Source organism: Rhipicephalus microplus, chromosome 1 (genome assembly GCF_043290135.1).
Source record: "Rhipicephalus microplus isolate Deutch F79 chromosome 1, USDA_Rmic, whole genome shotgun sequence".
NCBI lineage: Eukaryota > Metazoa > Arthropoda > Arachnida > Ixodida > Ixodidae > Rhipicephalus > Rhipicephalus microplus.
This window is the reverse complement of record NC_134700.1, coordinates 150,514,697-150,538,028: the sequence shown is the minus strand read 5'-3', so window position 1 is coordinate 150,538,028 and position 23,332 is coordinate 150,514,697. Positions and strand designations below refer to the sequence as shown.

At 46.1% G+C, this 23,332-nt stretch overlaps 1 protein-coding gene across 3 annotated transcripts in view; it reads left to right on the top strand.

The window, feature by feature from the left end:
* LOC119178427 (ATP-dependent RNA helicase bel) overlaps positions 1-23,332 on the top strand; it is a 91,651-nt gene that overhangs the window by 32,226 nt on the left and 36,093 nt on the right. For 2 of the 3 annotated variants that reach the window (XM_037429629.2, XM_037429627.2), the window contains exons 9-11: positions 6,248-6,412; positions 6,522-6,684; positions 17,754-17,944. In XM_037429629.2, the coding sequence (XP_037285526.1) occupies positions 6,248-6,412; positions 6,522-6,684; positions 17,754-17,944 (519 nt within the window). The remainder of the gene's footprint in view (positions 1-6,247; positions 6,413-6,521; positions 6,685-17,753; positions 17,945-23,332) is intronic. The other variant, XM_037429628.2, reaches the window with a different exon arrangement.

Sequence of the window (23,332 nt, the reverse complement as noted above, 5' to 3'; positions counted from 1 at the left end):
CTTTATAATTTACTGGGACCTGTGTTAGAAGCTCTGCTATAAATTTATGAGCACCTTTATCACGATTGCAAAACATGCGCATCATGATTGTTGCTTTTTGAAGAAGCTGGCTGTTTTCAGTTTTTTTTTTTTTTCATTTTTCTTAAAAAAAGTAAATTTATGACTGTTCAATTTTCAGGCCTCAATATCTCTGCAGCTAGGGCAGGTACCACAATAATTCTTTTTGCAATGGAAACCTGTATGTGTGTAGAGTGCAAGTATGGGAGCAGAATTTAGAGAACAAGCCTTTTTAATTAATTACTCATCAACATTGTAACACAATTTCAACTGCTTTTGAAAACCGACAGTTCATTTTGCTGTAAATTAACCAGGAAAGGCCTAAAGAAAACAAAAACTCTTGCATTATTTCAATCTATAGTCCTTAGTCTATGTTGGGATATTTTAAATATCACTTTTAATTAAGCACTTTTTTCTGTGGTGGCCTTAGGAATAGGGGGTGAACTTAAGTTATCTCAGGAACAAGACGAGTTACCGGAAAAACTAATTAAATATTTGAAATCTGCAGGAAAAACTGCATAATCCTGTACAGCTTGATCAAGATCGCTGAAGAAATAAACAAAAAAATGTCTAAGACCAGTCTGCCCCCTTAAGGGCGGACACGAGTCTCAAAGGCCGAAAATCGTAAAAAAAAAAAACAGGCTTTTTGAAGTTGACATTTTCGGAATCGAAAACTGTTTTCACACCTATCTGAGAAGTTTCAAGCTTCCCGCACCATTATTTCTGCCACAAGATCAATTTATAACACCCCTGTGAGATGAATCTGTGCTCAAATAGACACTAGTCGCGCTTTTTCCGCGCCGAACTGTTGTTGTTACACATCAGATATCGTTGTCATCTTGGTCTCGTTTGGAAGGGTGGTTCATCATCTTGAATTTCCTGCCACCAGTGGCTCGCCTTGCTCATTGGTTTTTCAGCAACCACGCATCATCGAGAAGCACCACTGCGCGATTCTATTGGCTGCTTGGAGCAGGTGTCACAACCTAGACTCCCCATTGGCCAAGTTGCGTTTCCGGCGTCTCCTTTTTAATTGCGACGTGCACAGACATGTGCCATTTTGTCATGGTTCTGTCGACTTCCTGCCGCAGTAAAAGAGTTCCTCGCCGCACTAATTTGTGCAGTGGGTGTGGTGATCGTTCGTTCGCTGTGAACTTCAGAAAGAGCCCCGCTTTCACTCGGTACAGGGAGGATAGCAAACTCGCGGCGGTCGCCAAGTCACCGGTGTAAGCCTAACTCGCGTACGAGCCCGTCGGTTGTTGACAACGTCGCAGAAAGCGACAGTGTTTTGGAGCTTCAACAGTTACAGGACGGCAAGTAAAGAAGCAGAAGTGAAGCTACGAGACATAGCAATCTTTGCATCGATGGAACGGAAGCGTAGTCTTAGCGTAAACGCGCTGATGCCGCGGGTATCCCCCCGTCTCATGTGAACTGCGTGACGAGTCGTCAGAGTGGAGTTAGCCGCGCGTCGGCGAACAACAAAAAAATCAATCGGTTTATGGTAAACTTGCTCGCCACCCCCGCAATGAAGGCTACTGGCAACAGGTAGAGGGCTTGTAACTTCGCGTCCGCAACTATGAACTTATTGCACTGCGGCCTCCACTCGAAAAAGTGGCAATCTGGCGTGAAAAGGAAACTAACACCTCGCTGCTTTTGGAGCCTTGAAATTGATAAGCGAGTGCACGAGTTCGGTCTGCGACATCAACAACTCAATCTGGACAAGCCAGAAAACCGCTTTATTATACGACGAATCGCGGATTGCGCGCGCACATTTGCCGCACATAGGCATCACCGAACTGATAAGCGGCCTAGTCGGCAGACGAGCACACGGCGACCGCATCAGCTTGCGGAAAACGTGCAGCGGGCATTGAAAAAATGCCATTTAGGTGACGCAAGACAGAAGGACTACATGCCTGGTGCCTACTGAGAAAGGTGAATTTGCAAATCATTGTAAATAAACAGCTGTTCTATGCAACTGTCTGCCCATAATGGACTTGTATTTTTGCATGATTTCTCATGATTCAAATTCTGCCTAAAGAAGAGCATGCTTCATTGATAGCCGCAGAAACTGCTGTCAGTGAAGCAATCTGTAGGTATAATGCTGGGAACCTCCATGCCTACACCCAACTTTGCACATCTCTTGGTCTCCAACCTGGACGCCGTGCACTTCGTAGAGCAGCCGAAAAAGATGCCATGCGGAAAAAAAAGGCTGCGAAAGCTCATCATCAGGCTAAAGGTCAGATGGCCAAGCGACACCGCACTGCAAAGGACACTGAGAACTACAACCCTGCAGCCTATTAGGCATGTAAACCGTGACTCAAGGCTTTGAACCTCCTTTTCTCAATACTGTTTTTTTTTGGCATGTTGCTCAGCTCGTGGAGCAGATATCTTCGCAACTACTTGACAGATTTTGATTGTGTTTTTTTTTGTAAGGCTCCTTGCTTCAGGGGGCTGCTTTCTTATTTTTAAAATTTAGTCTTTTAAAAATTTTTGGTAGGGTTTCTTGTTTGTAGTGCAAATGTGCTCATTGAAGTATCAGTGGAGAAAACATGAACTACAAATTTTAGTGTTGCAAAAAAATTATTTTTAAAACGCAGCCCCCTACAGCATACATTCACCTCTGCACACAGTGTTTACCAACTTTCTATGTCATTTTTTAAACTCTCCAGCCGCTCCACGAGGTCCAGTAATGAAATTATTTGTTTCTCAGAAAGTTTTCATATCTTGAAATTTTTATGGAAGCATTATGACGTCATTCTTAGTCTCTGTGCCAATTTTCATCAAGATCTACCCAGAAACAAAAAAGTTCAACAAGAAAATTGGCAAAAAAATCAATTTTTTTTAAATCAAGTTTTGGGTTTCTGGAACCCTTTTTCTATCTGATTCCAAAATATCTACACTGAGAACCACTCGGGAGTGCTTTGGAAGATTTGTTTCACCCACCTAGGTAGCGAAACTTTTTTTGTAAATCGCGAGAAAACAGCTTTTTCGAAAAATTATGGCTTTGCGATGGCGGGGCCGGGAGCCAGCTTCTTGGGTTCATCAGAAAGATCATTTCTCTGTGTTTAACTTTCTTGCCTCAGCTGGCCCCTCCCTTTAAAAACAAGCGCACAAAAAGCAAATGTTTGAAGGTCGTTTCGAGGCCCTTGATTGGCTGTGGCCGCCATGTTGCCTCAGCTCGCCTCGCCAATGGCCCGATGCTCGCTTGGAGATCGTCGTCTGCTGCTTGTGCGTCGCAAGGACATCGCTCTTCAAAATCGCTACTTCGTTACGTTTTCACGACTCGATGATCACTTAGGATGTGATTACGCATTAGTTAGGAGCCGTAAGCAAATGCGCGATCAGATTACTAAGAGCGGGCGCGTGGTCTACAAGCGCGGCCCGTCATCGGAGTCGTCTTTAGCCCCAACTCCGCCGACAGTGAGACGACGGGCAGGCATGACGCGCTAGCGCAGTCTTGGTGACATGCTTCTTCGCAAGCAACGAAGCTGTAAGCGGCGGCACGATCAGTTTACCACGAGCGGCCGCACCGTATGCACGATCAGATTACTACGAGCGCAACGCATCATCGGAGTCGTCTTTAGCCCTAACTCTGCCGACGGAGGGCAGGAGCGATGCACTAGCGCACTCGTGGTTCTTCGCGAGCAATGAAGCTGTAAGCGGCGGCACGATCAGTTTACTACGAGCGAGTGCGTCATCGGAGTCGTCTTTAGCCCTAACTCCGCTGACAGCGAGACTGCGGGCAGGAACGACGCGCTAGCGCACTCTTGGCAACGTGCTTCTTCGCAAGCAATGAAGCACATCACTCGCTAGCTCCTGTGAACCACGTACGGGCATTTTACGCATTGGCATTGGACCACACAGTCAAGCTCGTCACACACCCCTTTCCACTTCACTGCCAAGGATTGCTCGGAACAGCGGCTAGCACTTTTGCGCGTTGTGTAGTACCTTGTTTCATGTGGTATCCATGTGGTACTCTGTTTCAGATTCAGCTAAAACCCACAATTTTTAACCCCACTTCGTCACCTTATCACGAATATATTGCCTAATTCCCGATCTTGCTTTAGTTTTCACCATCCTTTCATCTACTGCAATGGCTTCCCGTTGAACAATTGATATGTTGAAGCTGTGGCCACACCTTCCGCAGTTTTCCGGTTGATGCAGTACTCTGATCCTCCGGATCAGAGACGTGCAAAAAAGCGAAGAGAGAAAAGAAACGCTTCCAATTCATGATCTGCACTGGAAAGAGACCACCGTATATTGACCCAGTGTTCCAGTACATATGAAGGCGTGGCACTTGCACGATACCCATGTAAAGAAGGAGTGCATAGAACTGAACATCTACGGTGGCGTGACCTCAAGCCAAAAGCCGTCTGCTTCTGCGTAGCTGGGTTTTTCGAAAATTTTCATCCAAGCGTACTTGTTGGTGTATTGACAGACAGTTGAGACCAATTCAGCAGTGAAAAACGTCATAAACATGTCCACTGCACGGATAAAGTTTCGCGTCTCCCTTCGGCACGTCACATCCAGATGTACCCCAGGTGTTCGTTTAGGTAAGACCTTGACTCTACTTGGTGCATTCGGCAAAATATCGCCTCCACAGGTAGTTGACACCCTAGTAAGAAAACGTAAACAAGTGTCGTCACTTACAAAACACCCTCATGGTATAAAAACATCAACATCCGAACCTACACTTAATTTGACTCACGGGATGAAGGTCCGCGCTGTGAAGATGAATCATTGCTGTTCGAGTCGAAATCTGATGATCCAACTTGTTCTACAGAGTCCTCACTAAAGCTCAAATCAAGAACATGAGCAGTAGAGGCAGCGTAATCACGGTTCCCAAGTTTTTTTTTTGGCGGCGGGCGATGCGCTTTCAGAGCCATGTTGCGAAGCGTGACACTACCTCCTCCTCCGTTGTCTGTTTTCTTTCTTTCTTTTTTTTTTCAGGGGAGCTCCCGCCGATAGAGCGAAAAAAAAAACAAAGAAGTGTAGAGTAGTTCTTATATTTCCGGCCAGATGGCGTTAAGTGCCCGCAAGCGCGCATTTATAATTTTGGCGGGGCTTGTAAAACCATCGATTCATAGTGATCGATGCTCTATGGGACGGTAAGGAAAGAGTTAAATAGAATTGAATTCAATGCGCATCTTTCTGCTGATAAATAGTCCGAAAATTGTCTGCACATGAAAACGAAACCGAAACCGTATTGCCAATAACATCCCGTCAGAAGCGTTGAACAGAGTGTCATCACTGTCACATAATGGCAACCCATCACTAGTGTGCGTAGAATGCCTTCGTGTGCGACTGAGCTATGCACGTTGTAAATTGTGGTCTTGTGAAGTGCAACTAGTTGTCCTGCTGTTAGTATGAACGTCGACGTCAAGTGAAAGCAATCTTTCACAGGGAAAACAGCTGCGTCGCGCCCTTATGCATCCGCAAGCCTGTGACTGCGAGTGCGACAAAGGCAGGATATCAGCTTTATGTTGACCATAAATTGTTTCCATGGACTGAAAACATGGAAATATCAGCTTTTAGGCCGACTGGAGCTAGATTGTGTGGATAGCGCTTGGCTAGGTAATGACCACAAATAAGTGCACACGCGATTGCGGCGTATGTAAAAGCGCATGAACTTCCACGAGAATAAATTTTCCATTTTAAGAAAACATCTGTCTCTCTCTCTATTTTTCTAATCATCAACTTACGGGAACGCAAGTTTGTTTTGCACTCGTGAATATTTGGTCCACGGTTGATTCGAGTAAAGGCGTTCTTTTTTCTTTTGTACGAAATCTGAATGTCATCCTAAGATGCAGGTTCCGCATAAAACTGCGTTGTATAACCTTGGTTTTAATACATTATTTTTATAGGAATTTCGCAGAGACCTAGCCGATTCATCGTAAACTGCGGGTCGTCAGGAAATCAGGGGACGTATAATCGGAAGTTCTACTGCATGCGTTAAAACGGTTGCACATTATTTCGTATGCGCTCGCAGAATCCCCGCGTTTTTTGCACACGTTTTTCTTTGAGGTCCAAAATCGTGGAAAAAAAGTGCACGAATTATGCGAGTAAATATCGTACTATATATGTCTATGTGTGTGTGTGTGTGTTTTGCTGTGGTGTACCATGTTCTACTGGATTGTATAGAAAGAGTATTTTCAGGAAGGCAGCTACAAATGCACAACTGTGGTCGTTGTAGGTGAGCCTGGAGCTTGTGCGGTACCTGGTTCTGGATGAAGCCGATCGTATGCTGGACATGGGTTTTGAGCCCCAGATCCGGCGCATTGTGCTCGAGGACAACATGCCCCCCGTTGGCCAGCGGCAGACACTCATGTTTTCTGCCACCTTCCCCAAGAAAGTGCAGGTTTGTGAGAGTTTGCCTTGTACGATAGCTAATGCGAAACTCTCATGCGAAGGTGGCTTTGAATCGAACTGCGACGTGCGCTCGTAACGGAATGTGCGTATTCCTGCAGGAACTGGCACGTAAGTTTTTGGACAACTACATCTTCCTGGCCGTGGGACGTGTGGGCAGTACGTCCGAGAACATCACCCAGAAGGTGGTGTGGGTCGAGGAGCACGACAAGAGGTCCTTCCTGCTCGACCTGCTCAATGCAGCGGGCCTCAGGAATGGAGGTCGTGAGTGTTGCCTTTCGTCACTTCCCCATTTAGCCTGAAAGTGTTTTTTCGTGCAAAGTAAGGGACAATTCACAACAGTCTCAAGCAACCATAATATTTTAAAGAATAAACGAAAATTAGTTGCATTTGATCGTGTTGTCACTGTGTGGGCTCTGTGTGCTAGCAGCCTGCGCATTTTCTCAAAATATTTATTGCCATATTTACTCGTGTAATGAACCCATCTTCTTCTTCTTTTTTTTTTTTTTCAGAAATGTTGATGCCAATTTAGGGCGTGAGTTCATTACGCTGGAGAAAGATAGCACGGGAGTTATAACAGCGAAAATTTGGGGCACGACTTTGCTTATTTTCACCCGTGAAAAGCGCGACAAATTTTTTTTGTATTTCGAAGCTCTTTTTGTTTAGTTCAGTAACGAAAGTGCATGGATCGACGCCAACGTGTCATTCGGCCGCTCGGTCCCAATGCTCCAGCGCATGTTGTTAGTAACCAGCCATCTAGCTAGCGTACCGGCCGAACGCGGCCTGCACAGCAGGTGTCCCCAACTATGTTTAGGGCAAACTCAACAACGAAAATGCAGCGACGAATGGCGGTGAACAAACTTTGTATTAGACGTTGCGGGTGCACAACACGCTGTTAGCGCGGTGGGTGCGGTTACACTTTGCGTAAGTTCAAGATGGCGAGCGTGCGGCGTGTTCCATGACGCAGCCCGAGCGCCATTTTAGACGCCACGCAGTTTTTTGCCGCTGTGTTTGCATGGCACTATAGCAAAAAGGTTTCTCCTGCATTGGACAGATGGTGCTTTGCCGTACAAGGCGCGACTTTCAAATTTTAATTGACGTCGTCTGCGCTCGTGCTGCTCACGTATGTTTAGCATGATTGCATAACTATCTTTTGCTTTCATTGTGTTGTTATTTTGTCATATAATGGCTTGATTTAACGTTTCAATCATTAATGGCACTGGCTATCATACGGAAATAAAGTGAACAGATGCATTTTAAAAAAAAATTTTTCCCTTTTTCAAGGATCAAGGTGGGGGTGGGTTCATTACGTGAATTAATAGGGTATCTAAAGTTCATTCCTTGTGCGCCCAATTCTAATATGTCTCTGGTAGTATTGGGCGTACGCGTATTTGAATTTTGAATATAGAATCAATTTTAAATATAAAATAAACTATCTAAATCGATTTGTTTGTTAATTATAAATGTTTATTTGATGAGCAATTAAAAATGTCAGCAGTTCTGCAGTAAACTCAAGTGTACAATAAATTTTATTTGCACATGCGCAGTACAATCTACTTCTTACAATGCACCATAATAATGGGGTGGGGGGTGCGTTGCCGTGTGAAGATCTCTCCATCTTGCTCAGCAGCATGGGGCGGGCTAGTTCTGCTGACACATGCTAAATGTATTCGACAGCATTGTGACAAAAGACTTCAGTGGTTATTAATGAAGTGCAAGTTCTAATGAGTGAGTCCTGTTGCAGAAGGGGCAGGTACGCTATGTGGTCCCTGCAAGCAGCCAAGCTTAGCCCGATAATGAAGCGATCCTAGCATGCTTCATTTCAACAGTTTGTTAGGGGTGTGCGAATATTGGAATTTCTGTAGTTGTGTTTTGTATTTGATTTGATTCGCACTGGATTATTACTAAAAATTCAGGCTTCCATATGATGCATACAGCTAACATTGGATTAGCAGTTAGTAGCCCCTTAAAATTTTTAATTTTCATCACCCCATCACATTTTGCTGGAAAGCTGCCTTTCAGGTTTCGCTACTGTCAAAATGTATAGATTAAAAACACCCTTGTTCCAACATGGAGATATGTGTGGCGTAGGTGGGGGCTCAAATAACGCTATTTTGAAGCTGAAATTTGGGCAGGATGTTAGAAAAGTCAGACACCAGAAATTTTCAGCTTCATGAGTCTCAGATGTTAAACCTGGATATAACGAAATTGATAAATCCTCGTAACAATTTGTTATAATGAGGATTTCGTTATATGCAGGTTTGGTAGGAAAATTCGGTAAATAAGACCACAAATTAAACAAAAGGTGTACTGAAGGCTGAGCTAACCCAAAACACTTATTTTATAGTAAAAAAACTGCGTTAATATTGCGATACCAATTATATGGACACTCTTGGCGGGTTTTTGCCTTCACCGCCATGTTCCGTAACAAGTCCAAATTGATAATACATATGCACCCGCGCATCGTAACTTTCACTAGCGGGTGAAAGTGCACAAGTGCTGCTGAAGTAGAGATCAAATTAGTCGGCCCATTCCTATCGCCTGAGCAGTGCATATCATCTCCTGCGTGTTGTTATACCTGCTGTCGAATGCTCAAACCGAAAGTAGACCACTCGAGTTGCAATAATGAACTTGGATTTTAAGGGCGGTCGCGATGGCTGGCGCACTTGCTATCTCGGCGAGTATTGGTGTGGTTTCAACGTGAAGAGATTGTGTGAAAAGAGCACTTCTTCCTGGAGCGGCCGTATTTGCTCACAACAGCATTGTTTTTTTTTTAAAATAGGATTTCCGCGATAATGGATTTAAAAGAGTTGGCTCCCAGGCTTATTTGCATCATTGCAATACATTGAGCGTGCCGCCGTCTTGCCAGAACTAATCGGTTAATCGCAAAAGCTACCAGCCTGCGAACTCGCAGTGGGGCACAAGATGAAAGCATGTGATGAGTCGATCTTTGAAAATCTTTCGTCACGGAGGTCTCGGAGAGTTTCCATCACCGCCTAATCTGACATCTCCTTGGTGATGAGAACACGGTTGTCTGAAATTAAGTCAGTTTCCCCGCAAGGGCGAAGCAATGAATGTGATAACAACTTGAAATGTAATGCTTAGAACGGAAAGCAGAACGAAACGTGGCACAAATGTTGCACGAAAGCAATATACACAGGACGAGAACAAACGAACAATGTTTATCCCTCGACAATTAATGCGCTGTTTAAACAAAAAAAGTCACAGCTTTGCCGGAAAGGCCAAGCAATGAATGCGATAGCAACGAATTGAAAGGTCACGCGCAGAATTAAAAGCAGATCGAAACATGCCCCGCGTTCCTGACACACAAATGATGCACAAAACGTATTCACAGGTACGGATGCATGTGAATAAGCGTCTCATTTGTTACAGTGAAATCTCGTTAAACCGTACCTGCGTAAACAGTAGTTTCGTTTTGAAAGTAGTGAAGTGAAATTCTCGGCTCGGCGGCCATTGAACATAATGCAGTTTGTATCCGCATAATGCAGTTTGTATCCGCATAAGTTTGTATCCGCATAGCTTATCGCGTATGTATCGGTTAATAAGTAGTTTTTTCAAATTTTTGTTGTGCACTCGCCGCGGCATGTCGTTCCCCACTGGGCGTCCCGACAGAACAGCAAGCCCCAGAGATCGAAACACGCCTTGCTTGTTTGTGTTGATGATGATGGCGGCTGTATTAATGAGCGCCATCTCTTGAATTTTTCTGCAACAAAAAGCACTCGGCCAGCTAGGCTTCTGGTGTTGTCCACGCGATGGCGCTTTGCACCAACACGGAAACGTGGTGTGCGCTTGCTTTGCTTTTTTTGTTCCTTTGGCGCCGTGCATAGGCGTTCTCTGCGTTCTCTGGTTGATCCGTGTCGTACAGCTCTCGCGTCGTTTTTCACGTGTTTATGTGTGCTTGTGCTGCTTCGTACTTGCGTCATGCCGAAGCTGGGACAAAAGCATCGAGTGCTGAAAATAGAGGAGAAATTGGACATAATTCGAATTCGTGCTATTGAAAGTGGCACGAAAAATCTGCGACGCGAAAAAGACCTGCCGTTAACCACAGCGTGTGGAATTTGGAATTCCAGAGAGAAGTTGTTCTGCAGTGCCGCTGCAACTGCAAAAAGGTGCCGGCTACGCGGTTCGGCGTTTTCGGATGTAGAGGAGGCGCTGGTGAAGTGGCTAAAAGCTGCACGGTCAAAAAGTTTGCCTATCAGCGGACTCCTGCTCGTGGAGAAGGCCCTGGTTTTTGCCTCGCAGCTCAACCATGACAACTTTGTGTGCAGCAATGGCTGGCTGGCCAGATTTAAGGCAAGGCACGGCATTACCACGAGGACTGTTTCGGGAGAAGGTGCTGCTGCTGATGTGGATGGTGCGGAGCAGTGGCAAAATGGTCAGCTGAAGAACATCTTGAAAGACTACGCACCTGATGACACCTTTAATATGGATGAATCAACACTAATCTTTAAGCTGCTACCAGACAAAACGCTTGCGTTCAAAGGCGAGACATGCACCGGCGGCAAGCATGCAAAAGACAGAATATCGGTGGCTTTTTGTGCAAACATGACTGGAACCGACAAAACTCTGCTCCTCGTGATTGGAAAGTCGGCGAAGCCTAGATGTTTCAAAGGCGCCCGGTTGCCATCAGGGGTCATCTATCGCATCAACAGCAAAGCATGGATGACGGCAAAACTCTTTGAGGAGTATGTGCGCCTCATCGATCGTCGTTTTGCGGCTAAGAACAGAAGAGTTATTATTTTAGACAACGCTTCGGCGCACATCGCCTTCGACAACCTGACAGCTGTGAAGTTGGTGTTTCTGCCACTAAACACAACAGCGATTGCCCAGCCTTTGGACCAAGGCATCATTCGAGCTGTAAAACAGCTTTACAAAAAGAATCTGCTGCGCAGATTTCTTCTCGCCATTGAGTGTGGCAAATTATTCTCCATCGACCTGATTGGCGCGATTCACCTGCTCGAATACTCGTGGCGGCAGGTTGAAGCAACGACAGTTCAAAATCGCTTCAAGCGTGCTGGCTTCAGTGTGTGTGCGGGCGACGCAGATGACGCCAGTGACACCATCGACCAGACTTCGGACATCGTAGACGAAGCTTGCAAAACTCTGCTAGCTGAAGTGCTGAAGCGGCAGGGCGTTACGGAAGGCGTTTTCTTCGCCGTCTCCTCAGACGCAGACAGCGATGTGCAGACATCTCCGGACAAGTCCGACGAAGCCATTGTTGCCTTGGTTGTCGAAGTGTCGCCAAATAGTGATAAGGATGACATGGAAAACGACAACACAGGTGATCCAAGTCCGACACTGGCCGAAGCTGCGCATTGCATCAGTGTCATGCGGGTATTTTCCGAGAAGAGGTGGCTGGCGGAAAAGCGTGGCTCACCACGTAAGTAAGTTTGAGGCCGCTGTCGTTGCTGCTAGGCCGCCGCGTCGTCAAATGAAGATTGCAGACTTTGTCACGCGAAGCTAATAAATTACTGCACGTTTTTTGTTCTTTTATCGCACTCCCTGAAGGTTTCTTCTTCTGACATGTAAGTGAGCGACCTGACGCTATTTCAGTTAAGGAGTACTACCGTTTACTTACTACCTACTTTTTTCGAGCTCCGGCCAACTACGGTTTAACGAGGTTTCACTGTACTTTGCTTTTCGCAAACGGAGACTGCAATCACCAATGATTGCAGTGACCTTTGTGCACAAGGTAACTAAAGCAGAATCGTACCAGGTAAAGCCCGAGGCCAGCCAAGGCGTAGGACCTTCCCCTCCTAGCTGCCGCAAGATGAGAGCGCCTGACTTATCTCGCCGAGCAGAGCAAAGTACCCGTAGGAGATTAAAGCAGGCATTGCTGCGGGTGCGCATCTTGCTGGTAATGCTGAAAACACAATTCGCCCCCTCCCCGAGATACTCTTTCTGGATTTTTTTCTTGCGCATACATATACGGTGCATGACATCGGCGCCGACGCCAGCAGCAAAAACTAGCCGAGAGTGTCCATATAATTGCTATCGCAATAAAACGGGGCCCGAAGCGTAATGAGTGCGAACTAACAAGTGCCCCAGTTGTTACTTCGCGTTGTTTGAAAAGCGCACTCTTTTTGCGAACGGTCCCTGTTCAGTGAGTGAAGTGATCTTTGTAGGCCCGGCAGCTAAACGCAATTGTGTCTAAGTCAAAGGCGCACGATTCAACCCCACCAAAGGATAATCGTGCAGGCAAATGCATCTACCTCTCCCCCCCCCCCCTATTCACAGGGCAAAGTACGCATGGGAGATAAGTGCGCGTTGAGTGCAAGTGGCTTTTTCTTTCTTTAGCTATCATATATATATATATATATATAAATATAATTAATTTTACTGCGCGTGCCACACCATGCACGCGCAGTGAAACTATGCACGTGCGCATGACGTTGAAAACGAAGAGCAAACGACATGGACACAGACACGAATGCCTCGGAAAACTATTCGGTAAAGCGCCCCCCATATGCAGCATGGCCCCACATATATGACACTAGTTAATTTTTTTTTTTTTTATTTGGAGTAGGGGTTGGGGACTGTGGAAATAGCATCTTTGCCTTTCACATGTAAAGTGATAACTCATTGGTTGCTCCAAACCGTGTACATACCATATTTACTCGCATATTAGACCCTCCCCCCACCTCGGTCTTTGAATAAAAAGCCTTTTTTAATGTACAGTCAAATCCCGCTCTAAAGAAGTCTACTACAACGAAGTTTTGCTTCAACGAATAATTTTCGATTCCCCCTCTGTCGCCCATAAAAAAACAATGGGAAAAATGTCTTGTGACAACAAACACTTTTCCTAGATATTTTTGCTCTTACGAAGTTTTCATGAGTACTACCCGATAAGAACAAGGAGCTTGCATAGGATTGCTGCGAAATTCCGCTGCCAACTCCGCCATTTCTTGATGGCTCGTCACATCTAGAAAGCATGGCCGAATCGCAATACCAGTGTGTTCATCGGAGGCGCGCTTCCTGCCACCACACTCACACCTCGCTAAGTTGATCGCCATTGAGATGCTTCACCACAGCCCGCCCAGCCACCACGATGCTGCCGCTTGAAATTCAATGTTCGAATTTGCCGTACACCCAATATTCTGCTATTCTTACAGCTTTATTTGTGCAGACTGGAAGACATATCTGCTTGTGAGGCTTCCTATTGATTGCAAGAAGGTGCTATTCCCACGCAGCCTCAACTCCTGTGTTACTATTCTAATTTTATGGTGTAAGTCACCTGCTGAGAGCACCAGAATGTCTTACTTTCAAAGCTTTAGTCATGATGCCTGACAGCGAAGTGATGAATGTTTCGTGCAAAGCACAAGCAAAAACTTCTTATTTTCATTTAGTTTGAAAAGAAATTAGTCATAAGAGATTGGTGAGCGCTTTTAATAATGCAATAACATAGGGCCTCATTGTCATCTTCACCACAATCATTAGTGTGAGCAGCAGGCTCTTAGATTGGATTGGCTGTTAGCTGCAGCATAAAATTGTCATAGCCTCGGTGCGCAGACAGCAATGTGCTCATCTGTTGTCATCTCGTGTCAACAAGGCAAAAGTAGGCTATACGTGCCCAATTTAAGGGAAAAAAAAAATGCTGGCCATTTCGTTTGCTGTGGCCCATAGTCTATTTTAGCACGGTCTTGTTGAAAGCAAACTTTCCTCTAATAATTTAATTACACAGACCGAACTTCAAAAGTTTGTTGTATGCGGGTTTGTAGGCTGTATATATGTGTAGACTGTATACAGTCAAACCTGTTTATAACGAACCTTTATAACAAATTCCTGGATATGACAAAGTTTTTCTATTCTCTGCCGTCGCTCCATAGAAGCACATATATTTGCGACCTCTATGTAACAAACTGCGGGAGACAACCTTGATACAAGCGAGTCTGCTTGTAACGAACCTGACGCGGCATCCGTTCGCTGTATACCGAAGTTGGTAGTAAATGAAACACAGCGTTTAAAAAAATGTTGAGCGAAAGCGCAAACTTCTTTTTTTACTCAAAAAAGCCCGTGATGCACGTGTTTCGAAGAGCAGAATCGATAAGGCCGATCTCTAGTTTATTTCAAACAACAGCGTGCTTGTTCGTCGAGGCCCGTGGCATAAGCTGCATGAGGGACTGGCTCCAAAGTTTTGTCATTCTTGCAATTCGATTTCTCCAAATCGCTCTTGCTGCGTACTTCATTCACAATGCTCTGATCCGTGCACGGTTCCGCGCTGTCGGCATCATCATCGCTCGTAATGAAACTATTGCAACAGATGTTTCACCCGCTCTCCCATGTCTGAGTCGATGGCGCGCTGCCACAAATCGCTGCAGAAGTGATCCTCTTCGGAAGCTTCAGGCTCGGCATCGGGCCCGACGTCGACGAAGTCGCTTTCGCAAAAACAGTTTCGCATGCATGTAGCCATCACAGCCGCCCACAAAATATTCACCATGTCCACAACCGAATACCTGGACGCCCTGAAGCAGCAAGTTGGTTGCCAGGTGGTCAACAGCTATGAGCAAGCGCTCCACAACGCGCGGGTACGCTCAAGCCAAGCGGTCACACATTCGACGTTTTGTTGTAGCAGGAAAAAGCTTGCAAGTCCTCCCGTCTGCCATCCTGATCACGCACATGTAGAGCGAGCAAGACGTGCACGCGCGACAAACAGGCCAAGACGCGTGTAACGGCCCTGGGCACCAGGACGCGTGGAACGTGCTTGGGTACATTTCTAGTCAGAAAACGAAACTAACTGGAGCAAGCGTGGCTGGCGTTGCGTAGCGGTGGAGATGGGCGGAAGGGTCATGATCAAGAGAGGAAAGCAGATTTGCGACAGAAGGGCAAGGAGTTGCGATAGTGAAGAGAGGGGAAAACATGGTGGGAGGGGGACCTTGAAAACCAAAACACACGGGAAAGAGGTAGGTCGGGTAGCTTGCTTGAAAGGTCCGTGAAATGCGCAACTCGTGCATAGAAAAAACTTGAAACAGTGCCTCCGCGCGCAGAAGTCGTAGCACTCCTGGATCACCGCGGTGGGTTTGTGTAGCTTCATCGACTTCGATATTTCGCGATTCATTCCACGCAAATTAACAGCCGTTTTCAGGCTTCCGCACACTTGCGGAGGGCATGCTGAGCAGAGTGTGAAGTGAGGGAGAACAGGCCCTAACCACAAAACGAATCGCGAATTATCAGGGTCGTTGGGTTAGCGTACGAGTGTGCAATAGACGCAGACAATTGGATACAGTCGGAGGCCGACGATGCTGGCAAATGATCTGGTCACTCCAGGCCGGCGACGCCAGCGACAGTACCAGCGATCAAAAACAGGGTATATGGCCGACCGGTCTTTGAAAGATCAGTAGCAGTGTGAAAACACGGGCCTCGTCTGGCAATGCGGGGTGCTCAGAGTAGCGGGGCGACAAAGCACAGAGGGGGTGCGTAACAAAAAGCGGTCGGGGAAAGCAGCAATTAGAGGGGCGCGGAGGCAGCGTCGGCGTTTAACAATTAGAATTATGGGCACCTCTGATCGGTGGTCGAAAGTGGTTTCCCGGGAAGTCTGCTGAGCGCTGACCTCATTCGCTGTAACCGACCGGTGGCGCTCGGTGCCGTTCGTTGTGTGATTTTGTGGCATTGAACCAATGTATATTTTCACGGTCACGCGGATGTTCGTTTTAAGTGAAAGTTTGTTTTAAATGGGGTCGTTACATGTGGGCTCGACTGTATAACGAATTTTCTCCACGCCACTGCCGCCGAAGCGCGTAGCGGTGGTGGCAAGCACTGCGGTCGTATCTCCATGAGGCGGGCAGGCAGGCCTGCACCTTACGAGCCAGCGTTGCCCCCTTTCTCGCCGCCACGGTCACATGTGCGAATGCCCGTGCCATCGCTCCTCGTTTTTGACACCATGCGCGCGTGCATAGTTTCACTGCGCGAGCATGGTGTGTCCCCCGACAACGTCCAGCTTTGTTTTGTTTGTTTGTGTTTTTTTTTTTTAACGATAGCAATTGCGTATATGGGTAGTTTCGGCTCGGTTTTTGCCACCACCGCCTTCATTCACCCAAATATGTATAGTATACGTATACGTGCCTATATATATATATATATATATATATATATATATATATATATATATATATATATATATATATAATTTAAAAAATAAAAAGTCGCCCATGCTCGTCGCTCAGCCTGTCAGGATGTGCCGACGGGTGCTTATCTCCCACGCGTACTTTGCCCCGCGAATGTGGAGGGGGAGAGGAGGGGCTTAGATGCTTGTGTGCGCGCGCTTATCCTTCCTTGGGGAGAATCGTGTGCCTTCGACTTCGACCGGAACGATTGCGTTTGCTCTTTTCACGCAGCCCCATTGCGTTTGCTCTTTTCACGCAGCCCCATTGTGTTGAAACCGCACTGATACTCGCCGAGATAGCAAGCGCGCCAGCGATTGTGACCGACCTTAAAATACAAGTTCGTTATTACTACTCGTGCGATTCTCCCCCCTCCCCACGTTGTGTCATGCTTGTTTTAAGACGGGTGGTTTACTTTCTGTTTGAGCATTCAATTACAGTTCTAACACGCGGGAGATGTTATGCACTTTCCAGGTGATAGGGATGGGCCGACTCATTTGATCTCTGCTTCAGCAGCGCTCGTGCCCTTTTACCCGCTTGTGAAAGTTACAATGTGCGGAGGAAGGTTGTCAATTTGGACTTGTTGCGGAACATGGCGGCGACATCAAGAACCCGCTGAAAGTGTCTATGTAATTGCTCTCGCAATAATAATGCAGTTTCTTAGTGTAAAATGAGTGTTTAGGGTTGGCACTGCCTTCAATCCTCCTTTTGTTTAATTTGCACGTTTATTTTTCGAATTCTCGTACCAAACCTGCATATAACAAAGACCTCTTTATAACGAATTTTTCTGGCAATTTATCAATTTCGTTATATCCAGGTTTAACTGATATGCTAAAGCTTCAAGCATGAGAGTTGATAGCGTGCAAGATCTGCTTGTTAGTTTCCAGAGCTCTATCTGTATTTCAGCGTGATAATTTTGAATACTATTGTCAGCACTACTTCATATTTGTAAGGAATGTTACTTTGTATTCAAAAAGAATTTGATTGGCTTCCAGCACTGCTCAATTTGGTCTTCAAAATTTAAATTCACGCACAATGGTAGCTCTTGGTGGTAGTTTCAATGTGAATCGCCTGGCATGGCACTTGTAGTCGTTTCAGTGTTGCACAGGTGTGGCAATCATGTGAAGCACTGGTTGTGCAGGTGTGATGACAGAGCAAATGTTCAAAGCAGTTTTGCATCTAAAACACATGTCTAACACTGTGCTTAAATTTCAGATGCGGCGGCATCGGACTCCCTGACCCTAAGCTTTGTGGAGACAAAGAAAGGTGCAGATGCACTGGAGCATTTCCTGCTCAAGGAGGGCTATCCAGTGACCAGCATCCACGGGGACCGGACCCAGCGAGAGCGCGAAGAGGCCCTGTGGTCCTTCCGTACAGGACGCACCCCAATCCTAGTGGCCACAGCTGTGAGTCTTGTGCACTGTCGCTCTTTTGTAGCGCAATGTACTCTTGCCACTACCTCAATCAGGAGTGAAACAGCCGGGTAGTGGGAGGATTGTCGCTTTGTTGAAAGTAGAAACTCGTTTCCTGTCATTCCTCTCTTCCATCTTGTTAATGTGTAGGGACATTCCTCAGTGCCAGTTTGCATGGACACATTACTGTATTTACGCTAATCTAAGCCGACCCTCAAGAGTCGGAAGCCTTAAAAAAAAAATTAATTGCCTTGAATGTGGGGCGAACAAAACAGTGAAGACTGTGTTCAAAAAGATGGAGCATGTGTAGGGACACTGCTCAGTGCCAGTTTGCATGGACACATTACTCTATTTACGCTAATCTGAGCCGACCCCCAAGAGTCGGAAGCCCGGGAAAAAAAAATTGCCTTGAATGTAGAGGGAACGAAACAGCGAAGACTGCATTCAAAAAGATAGAGCATTTATAGAACATGAAGATGAAACAAAGCAGTTGGTTGATGATGTAAATAACTTCAGAAACATACAGCTGCTAATCCTGCTGTGTGGGTTACTTTTTGCACCCTCCAACCAAGACACACACTGCTTCCAGTTATTTGCATCGTAAAGATGCCGTGCTCATTACGAGTCGGCTTAGCTGCCGACTTCAAACTGTGCGCAATCCTCGGTGCCATCAAGCGCATTCAATATGCCGCATTTCTTAAGGGGGGGGCACGGGTCTTAAAAGGCCGAAATTCGCGAAAAAAAACTACTTTTTGAAGTTGACCTTTTCGGAACCTGCAACTACAGTCGCCGACCGATTTTTCGGACCTGGCGGGGACCGAAAAAAAGTACGAAAAATCGAACGGTCCGAAAAATTCGTTTTTGCCAAAAATCTGAAGTTTATTGCATCAGGCAGGTTTAAAAAAGTCCTTGATGCTGCCTTGCCTCAAACTACGCTTGGAGGCAATTTGGTTTGCCCGTATTTGCGCCAAGGTGACATCGTCGCTGTAAACGCTCGACAAAATTGTCACCGCGTTGGCGATCTCCGACGGCTGCGGGCGGTCGTCGACCGTCATCCAGCGACATCTAGCTGCGAACGTCCACTCTCTATTAGCTTGATTATGGCAGCTTTCTTCCCCATCGTCAGGGTCGTATACTTCTCACGCTTCTTCACACCACCTGGCTCCCGCGATGACACAGATAGCGGAGCCATGGCACCGAGAACACAAAATTCAATGCCGCAGATAGCCGCTGCGAAGCACACAACGTCTCGACGCTACGCGACACAACACGTGCAGAATGGTGACTGAAAAAAGCTGCAACGACAATAAAAGAATCCTTCTTTCGCCTCCTCCCCGTGCGATGTGATGACGATAGCGCTGACCGAAGACGAAAAAACGGCATCCATCACCGCGTCTTTTAAAAAGCAAACACGGCCTCCGAAACTTAAAATATGGCGTGCGCATTCCAATCTCGGAGGCAGGAAAGGCATTTGAAGACCAAGCTTAGCCAAGCCGACGGAAAATCCAACATGGCGGCGTTCACAATGACTTGGGGCGTGGCACAAAACGAGCGATTTAGTCCGAAAAATCGAACTTTCAGGGGCAAATTCGCCCGAAAAATCGGTCGAAACAACGCATTAGCTCTATGGGATCCCTGACAGTGCATTTATGAAGTCCGGAATATCCGACAAGTCCGAATTTTTGGAGTCCGGAAAATCGGTCGGCGACTGTATTTCTAGCACAAAATCAATTTATAACACCCCTGTGAGATGAATCTGAGCACAAATGCACGCTAAAGTCACGCATTTTGGAGCTGTCATGGTCATCTTGGTCTCGTATGGAAGGGTCGTTTTTCATCTTTAATTTCCCACCACCAGTGGCTCGCCTTGCTCATTGGTTTTTCAGCAAAAACGCGTCATCGAGAAGCACCATCGCGCGATTCTATTGACTGCTTGGGGCACGTGACAAAACCTAAGCACCCCATTGGTCAAGTGGAATTTCCGGCGTCTGCTTTTTCATCGTGACGTTGCACGGTCATGCGCCATTTTGTCATGGTGATGTCGACTGCCTGCAGCAGTAAAGAGGTTCCTCGCCGTACTAATTTGTGAAGCGAGTGTGGTGATCGTTTGTTCGCTTTGAACTTCAGAAGGAGCCCCGCTATCACTCAGGATAGGGAGGATAGCAAACTCACGGTGTTCAACGGCGGTCGCCGAGTCACCGGTGTAGGCCTAACTCACGTACAAGCCCATCGGTTGTCGTCAACGTCGCTGTGGCTGTGGCCGCAGTGTTTTGGAGCTTCAACAGTTACAGGACGGCAAGTAAAAAAGCAGAAGTGAACCTACGAGAGATAGCAATCTTTGCAACGATGGGATGGAACAAAAGCACAGTCTTATCGCTAAGCGCGCCCATGCCTCAGGTCCCCCCTTCCCCCTCCTGACGTGAACAGCGTGACGGGTCGGCCGTGAAAGTGGAGTTCGCTGCGCGTCGGCAAACAGAAATCAATTTATTTACGGTGAACGTGCTCGCCGCCAGCACAATGAAGGCTACTGGCAATAGGTTGAGTGCTTGTAACGGCGCGTTCGCAACGATGAACATATTGCGCCGCGGCCTCCACTCGAACATGTGGCAATCTTAAGTGAAAAGGAAACTAACACCTCGCTGCTCTTGGAGAGTGCACGAGTTCGGTCTGCGACATCAACAACTCAGTCTGGACAAGCCGGAAAACCGCTTTATTGTACGACGGATCGCGGATTACGTGCACACATTCGCCGCACATAGCAGCCACCGAACTGATAAGCGGCCTAGTCGGCAGACGAGCACACGGCGACCCCATCGGCTCGCAAATGTGCCTCTGCGACATTGAAAAAACACGATTTAGGTGACGCAAAACAGAAGGACTGCATGCCTGGTGCCTACTGAGAAAGCTGAATTTGCAAATCATTGTAAATAAACAGCTTTTCCATGCTACTGTCTGCCCAAAATGGACTTTTTGTGTTTTTGCATGAGTTTTCAAGATCAAATTTTGCTGCAGTTGCAAACTTGTCTAAAAGATATCTCTATCTTCAGAGCAGCTGGGACTGTAATTTTTGTTGTGACATGTAGCTGTATCTTTAGTTTACTCAATGGTAGGTGTGGACTTGTGATTGAGATGTTCAAAAAGTTTAATTTTTGCCAGAAATTGGAGCATAAAGTGGGTCTGTGTGTGCAACACTGAAATGCAGGGTGCGACAAACCTTGCTAAAATTATCAAATAAAAACCTACCGTTGTGTAGCTTATGTTCATTAGTACACAGGCATGTGCCAGTTGTAGCGCTGCAATACAAATTTTGTGTGCCATTAAACCGGCAAACAATAGGTAATTAATTTTAGGATATCTCAAAAACTAATTGATTTAGAGAAGCAGTTATTACATTTTTGAAATCAGCATCAAAAACTCAATCACACTGTGAATTTTCTTTATAAACATATGAAAATGTCTGGCATTTTGTCTCAAGTACAGTGCCTTTCCTTAAGGGGGGCATGGGTCTTAGGGCTCTCTCTATTTTTGAACCGAATATGATAAGAGTTGGCATGCTTACTTAGTTTGCTCTCCTGATTCTAAAAATGTAGCTATTTTTTCTGTAGCTTCATTTTAAATAAATAATCAACATAACAATTTCTATTTTTCTTACCACAATAGAAAAATAACCACCAGTCAAAAATTTATATATAACATAGAGATTCACAATAGAAAGCAAAAGACATACAACATAGGAAGCACTTTTTTGATTGGGTCATTATTTCTTATATTACAGTACACTAAAATTCATGGCTCTGAATGTGGCCATGGAGTGGTCACACAAATGACTAATTTTGTTGTGTGCACCAAGCATATAGCTTCATGCTGCAAAAAAAAACTATTGAGCTATCTGAAATAGTTTTTGATATACTGCAATAATAGTCGTGCCAGGTATAGAAAATTGCCATTTAGAGAAAATCAAGAAAACAAAAAAAATTGTCATATTTAATTGCACAGAATCACAAATATTGCACAGAAACAGTTATAAAACATTAGTAGGCCCTTGAACATAGTCAGTTCGGGAATCGGCGCCTTTATGGCGCTTTTTGAGCACGCACTGCACATTTTCTGCCGAGGCACGTTTGCATTCACACAGAACCACAAATATTGCACAGAAACAGTTATAAAACATTAGCAGGCCCTTGAACATAGTCAGTTCGGGAATCGGCACCTTTGTGGCGCTTTTTGAGCAAGCACTGCACATTTTCTGCCGAGGCACGTTTGCATTCAGATGCAGCTGAACGGCGGCGATCTTTTTCCTCCATCGGCTGCATGCACTTTTGTCCAGGATTCATGCAGAGCTCCTGCATGATGCTTGCTGAGGTCCTCTAACAGCCAGCATTGAACTTCATCACAGCTTCTGCGACAGCTGACTCGACACTAAAAAGGGATGCGTGTCGCTCCTTTGGCGCGAGAGCCCATATCAGAGTGTGCAAGCTCATGTTGCTGTGGGTTTTGCCTCTTTGGCACCGTTCAAGCAGCTGCCTGTCAGAGAGCCCGCTGGTAAAATGGCAGCGATGCCTTGCTCACATGAAGAGGCAAATTGTAGTGGTGCTTTGGGACAGGATGGCTCTTGGCCTTTGCGGCGTTTTGCCGGCACCAAGAATCTGGTCCTTCTGGGCATAGACTGTGATTACTAGCTTCATCATTTGATGTTATGTGATAGTAACTTGCCATCACAGCCTTCTCCATCGCGTCTGTCACCAACGTGCGATTTCAAAGCCCAGCCATAGTAAGAGCTGAGTTCTGTAACCAAGTCTCCTGTCAGCCTCCCTCGTCCACCAAAAAGCTCCAAGCCAGGCCCTTTATGCTTTGACTGCGCATTACGAAGTGCTGCTCCCATTCGTTTGTGCATGTGGTTTATGCAGTCTTCTTTCTGCACCTCAATAAACCCGTACACTTAGGCAGCCTTCAGGGCCAGGAATGTACGACTATCGCCGTCGGACAGCACTGTGGTGTACCTGGAGCTGTGCTTTTCAAGAGACCTTTTGAATAAAATGATGCCTGCCTCCACCTCCATTTCTCCTGCCTTCTTATCAGTATTTTTTTTTTGACAAACGTGGTTGGTGTTTTACTCCTCCTATGCTGCATCATCCACTTTTGGTCCGCGCTCGCATCCGGCACAAAAGTTGCAAAGCACAACGTAATCTAACACAAGTTCGGTGAAAAGTTCGATTACGGTGCCGACACCAATGTGGGAACTGTGCCCACGAATCTTCCAAGACCCGTCGTAGGAAACGGCGATGTTTCCTGGATAGCTGAAATTCAATGTGCTGTACAGCTGCTGGACCGAATTCGCGCACTCAGTAGTAAGCGTCTCGGCTGCTCGAGTTGCGGCAGGCA